General features: G+C 33.8%; 1 protein-coding gene across 1 annotated transcript in view; it reads right to left on the bottom strand.

Moving 5' to 3' along the window:
* LOC117121009 overlaps positions 1-2,330 on the bottom strand; it is a 12,129-nt gene extending 9,799 nt beyond the window's left edge. Inside the window, exons 1-3 of the mRNA XM_033266104.1 lie at positions 2,176-2,330; positions 1,798-1,991; positions 304-485 (exon numbers count right to left, since the gene is read on the bottom strand). Of these exons, the coding sequence (XP_033121995.1) occupies positions 304-485; positions 1,798-1,991; positions 2,176-2,315 (516 nt within the window). The 5' untranslated portion in view covers positions 2,316-2,330. The remainder of the gene's footprint in view (positions 1-303; positions 486-1,797; positions 1,992-2,175) is intronic.
* Between the last annotated feature and the right edge of the window lie 3,475 nt (positions 2,331-5,805).

Below are 5,805 nucleotides of genomic sequence, written 5' to 3'. Positions count from 1 at the left end.
TAGAATACTCGAGCGTCACGACATTGCGAAGTGCCTGCTCTTGTTCGTATATCAAACTCGAGTCGAATCAATCCGAGACGGCCCGAGTGGAGTTTCATGCAAATGTTTCGTACGGAAAAAATAATCGCGTCCCGTTTACTTAGGCTGCAGTTGGGGAAAACGGCTTTTCTGACGTGGGCATTGGACCCTCCGTGTCGGGAAAATCCTGGCGCCTCCACCGTTTCGTTAGACCTAAAGATTTACAACTCAGTAAGCCTAAATCTTACAAATTATAAAAAAAAAATGTGAAATTTCGCTTCTTACTTTGCCATCTCCGCCACGAACCGTAATTTTAACATATATAGAAAAAACACGTTTTAAATCGTCAATGCGCATGTCTGCCCCATTTCGATAATATGGTGATTTAGGTGACTGGACATATATGCCAACTTTACGACTGAATGTAAATATGTTGACATCATTCTCCGTTGGGCAGGTAACGGAACCTGTAGTGAAAAATGATATTGATACATACATTATATTTTTAGAAAAATAAAAAAATGGTATATAAGAGAAACGACACACACAAATGTTGGCCTATATATATGCATACATAAATATTCATATAATGGTAGAAACAGAATAAATACACTGTAAACATTGATGTAAAAAATATTGTATCAGGCTTACTGTGTAGCCTATCAACAAAAGGTTCCTTATCATTGTTTAAAAATTAAATTGAAATTAAAGGCCAGGATCTCTCGCTGTCAAGGGAGACTAGTAAGCAATTAGTAGAGCTCTGCATAGTACACTATAGGAAAATTGGTCTATACTGTGAAATATGGCGAAAAATAAGTTAGAGTACCAAGTTTGACCTTGAAAGCTATTACCAATCCCGAGTTATAAGCTTCCAAAGTTGAAGTAAATTGTGTTTGCACATCTTGAAGAACAACTCCCCCTTTTTGAGGAGCCAATATCTCGGAATCTACATATCCTAAAAGGCTATTTTTTTTTTTTTTTTTTTTCCATACAGTGGCTCATTTTTATGGAATTTCATCAAAATCTGAGACTGTCATACAGGATTTTTTTTTTTTTAATCTGGTTGATTTGACATGTAATGACACTACAATAGGTCAAAGGTCAGAATGTACCATTTCCGGTCACTAATTGAATATTTTTTTCATTAAGACGAATATAAACATAATCTCCTGAACAATTTGCAATCAATTGTGAGTCTCTGTGACCAGTAGTTACCGAGATATGACAATACAAGGTCAAAGGTCAAATTTTCAAAAAATCGCGTTTCCCGCCATTTTTGGATAAAAAGTTGTATTACAACAAACAGGAACATGCATATTGTGAACAATTTGAGACCAAAATCAAGTCTCTCTGATCAGTGGTTATTGAGATACAAGCGTCCAAATCAACAGGTTGCCATTTTGAAAAATTCCCCCAAACGGGACTCTCCCCCCCCCCCGGTATATAGGAGCTATATTTTATCTAAATTGGTCCATATTGCCAAATCCATCGAGAAAAAAAGGTATCCTAAAATTAGTCACGGATCTCATGAAAATGACTCTACTACAAACAACAGATATGCCTGAGGAAGCATGGCTGAGGTAGCGTAATCAATATATTTTTTTATTATTTAATTTTGTAGCTGTTAGTAATCATTATAAGGAATATTTTATCATACTTACGTTAGTTTGAAATAATTATAAGTCGAAGATATTTTCTAGTGTGACATGTGAGAACTGTAGCATAGCTATACTAAATAGAAAGTAAACGCAAGGAATCTGACATATTGTTTACACTTACCATCAAATTTCTGATTTGTTGTTTTGCAACTATCGGCTTTTATCATTTCACTACCTATCATTGCTGTAACACAAACTGTCCAATCAGTCAACAAATCCACTTCGCTTGAAAAAGTACGACTGTTGTCAAACACGCCAAGAACACAAAAGGTATTGATGACGTTCTGACATTCTGGAGGAGATGTCCATTGCTTGCTATATAGCATCACACAAAAATAATGTAAAATAAAGTAAATGATTATTAACGCAGAAAAAATAAATATTTGTGAAAGTAGAATACGGTCTGATAATAATAATATAACAACAACAACAACAACGACGACGACAAATAATAATACAGTTATAATAATATAAAATAAAAAGTGATAAGTAACTGTACCCATCTTTGGTGTAGTTGACTGAGTAGAATACATCAACTTCAGGAGATGGTTGCAGTTTCCAAAATGCTGTCGTTTCAAGATTCACGGTTTCGAAAGATACATCCAGCTGAGCTAAAAATAACAGCCCACTACAAATCATTTATCATACTCGTAATTAGGTTTACAATAAGATACTTCCAACGAAACTTCGTGAAATAAACCATAACATGTTAGTGTAGATAAGGGTAAACCAAATAGAAAATATTGCTAAACAAAACTTAAATTTGTCAAATAAAAAACACATTAGCATAAGGGTTAGCAGTGGCGGATTCAAGGGGCCCAGACGGCCTGTGCCTCCCCTAAATGTTTCAGAATTTAAAAAAATATGCAGAAAAAAAAATTATTCAAATTAAGTATATAAGAATATAAGTGTATATAGTATATATATAGGCCTATATAAGTATATATGTATGTGTATATATGTATATATATATAAGTATGTATATATATACGTATATATAAGTATGTATATGTATATGTATGTATGTGTATATATATGTGTATATATATAAGTATGTATATATTTTTGTGTGTATATATATATGTAGATATATAAGTATGTATATATGTATGTATATAATTATATATATGTATGTATATATGTGTGTATATATATATAAGTATGTATATATGTGTATATATAAGTATGTATATATGTATATATATGTATATATATAAGTATGTATATATGTTATAATGCATATATGTATGTATATATAAAATATATATATATAATATTTATATATATACACATACATATATACATTATAACATATATACATACTTATATATATACATATATAAGTATATATATATGTATTTATAAAAGTATGTATATATGTTATAATGTATATATATATGTATATGTATATACTGTATATATATATAGAGACAGCTATACAGGAGGCTGTTAACTGTATTTATACAATGTTATACACAGGAACGCACATCACGTTAGACACAGAACGCGCATCGCGTATGAAACAAAATGGCTTCTAAATTCTCAATGTCGCAACTCTTTCTATCTATGGCTCTGGGGGAAGGCAAGCCTTTCAATTCCTCATTGTCGTGCCATGGACCCATCCGAGGAATCTGGGCTGTTCCTCATGGTTGTCCCGTTTACTTAGGCTGCAGTTGGGGAAAACGGCTTTTCTGACGTGGGCATTGGACCCTCGGTGTCGGGAAAATCCTGGCGCCTCCACCGTTTCGTTAGACCTACAGATTTGCAACTCAGTAAGCCTAAATATTACAAATTATTTTAAAAAATGTGAAATTTCGCTTCTTACTTTGCCATCTCCGCCACGAACCGTAATTTTAACATATACAGAAAAAACACGTTTTAAATCGTCAATGCGCATGTCTGCCCCATTTCGATAATATGGTGATTTAGGTGACTGGACATATATGCCAACTTTACGACTGAATGTAAATATGTTGACATCATTCTCCGTTGGGCAGGTAACGGAACCTGTAGTGAAAAATGATATCGATACATACATTATATTTTTAGAAAAATAAAAAAATGGTATATAAGAGAAACGACACACACACATGTTGGCCTATATATATGCATACATAAATATTCATATAATGGTAGAAACAGAATAAATACACTGTAAACATTGATGTAAAAAATATTGTATCAGGCTTACTGTGTAGCCTATCAACAAAAGGTTCCTTATCATTGTTTAAAAATTAAATTGAAATTAAAGGCCAGGATCTCTCGCTGTCAAGGGAGACTAGTAAGCAATTAGTAGAGCTCTGCATAGTACACTATAGGAAAATTATTATACGAAGGTTAGATTTAATGCTTGAAGAAATTTTTGAATGCATTAAATCTAACCTAAGTATAATAATTTTCCGCTACTGTACGATTCATACTCTACTAATTGCTTTATAAGTCAATTGCCGTCTTCTAATGTTAGTTTTTATAACCAACTGTGTTGTACCAGTCATCGATTGCTATAGTGATATGATCATTACTGTGTGCGTATTTATATTTTGTGCGTATGCTGATTTGTGCTCCTACAGTTAGTAGGCCTACTGTACTGCTGATGTGTAGTTAACGCGTACTGCAGGAGCAAAAATCAGCATACGCATAGCTAAATGTAAATAACGCAGTATACTGATCATATCACTGTAGCAACCGATGACTGCTACAATAGTTGGTTATCAAAAACTAAAATTAAAAGACGGTGACTTATAAAGCAATTAGTAGAGCATGGATAGGTTAGATTTAATTCAAAAATTTCCTTCCGGCCTTGCAGGCCCTCAGGAAATTTTTTCAAGCATTAAATCTAACCTGGTAATAGCTTTCAAGGTCAAACTTGGTACTCTAACTTATTTTTCGCCATATTTCACAAATATGGCCTTAGATTAACAGTTATCCCTTCCCTTTTGAAGTTTTGAGTCTGCACTCAAATTAGCCGCTTTGTTTAACGATGCAAATTTTTTTGTGATTTTCAAGGTCACTCTGCGTCCATATGAGTGTGTATATACACATGCAAGGGCAGGCTAATCAAATCAATTAAAATTGAATGGCATATATTCAAAGTTGGGACCAGATCTATAAAAGTGAAAAACGCCAATATTTCTCAACGGATCGTCACGTGGACAGTTAAAATCTTTTCTTAAATTTACCCCACCCAGTTGATCAGATACATTAGATCTACATATAAACCAAATTTTTGATTTGGTACATAGCTCCTGACTAGATACTATGTTGAAAACATATATTTCAACATCATAGGAAATCACAAAAGTTCTTAAAAGTTGGGTCATTCCGTGCCAACTCAACAAATGCGTTACACCATAAGTCATAGATTTTTTTTATATTTTTTGGCACCCATGGTGTAATGCATTTTGAGTTGGCATAGAATGACTAAACCCTTAAAAACTTTCGTGATTTCTGATTGTGTTAAAATATGTGTAGTTTTCAACATAGTATCTATCCATAAAGGAGCTGAGTACCAAAGCTGTAATTTGGTTTATAGGTAGATCTAATATATCTGATTAACTGGGATAAATTTAAGAAAAGATTTTAACTGTCCACAATGACGATCCGTTGTTGAGAAATATAGGCGTTTTCCTCTTTATAGATCTGGTCCCAACTTTGAATATATGCCATTCAATTTTAATTGATTTGATCAGCCTGCGCTTGCATGTGGCTAGAGACAAGTACACATAGATAATATATCTGTAATATGAGGGGTATACCCACTTATATGGACGCAGGTTGACCTCGAATATCACCAAAAAAAATTGCATCGTTAAACAAAGCGTCTACTTTGAGTGCAGATAACTTCAAATGGGAAGGGATAACTGTTAATCTAAGGCCATGTTTGTGAAATATGGCGAAAAATAAGTTAGAGCAAGGTAATTCAACAAAAGGACGCACATCTCGGGACATCAAAGGTTATAACTCTGGCATCGACATTCTAGGCGCACGTGCGTTTCTACACACTGAACGTCACAAAAACCATAGCAACCAGACCAAAAACCGTCAGCGTACGTGACGATTTACCCACGCGCGTGTTAGTTGCCATGTTAGTCGCGCGTCGTGCGGTGATTACAAAGGCCTAATGATATTT

Source organism: Anneissia japonica, unplaced genomic scaffold (genome assembly GCF_011630105.1).
Source record: "Anneissia japonica isolate Jap-2015-1 unplaced genomic scaffold, ASM1163010v1 scaffold287891_len339112_cov183, whole genome shotgun sequence".
NCBI classification, from domain to species: Eukaryota; Metazoa; Echinodermata; class Crinoidea; order Comatulida; family Comatulidae; genus Anneissia; species Anneissia japonica.
This window is presented reverse-complemented; position numbering and strand designations above follow the sequence as displayed.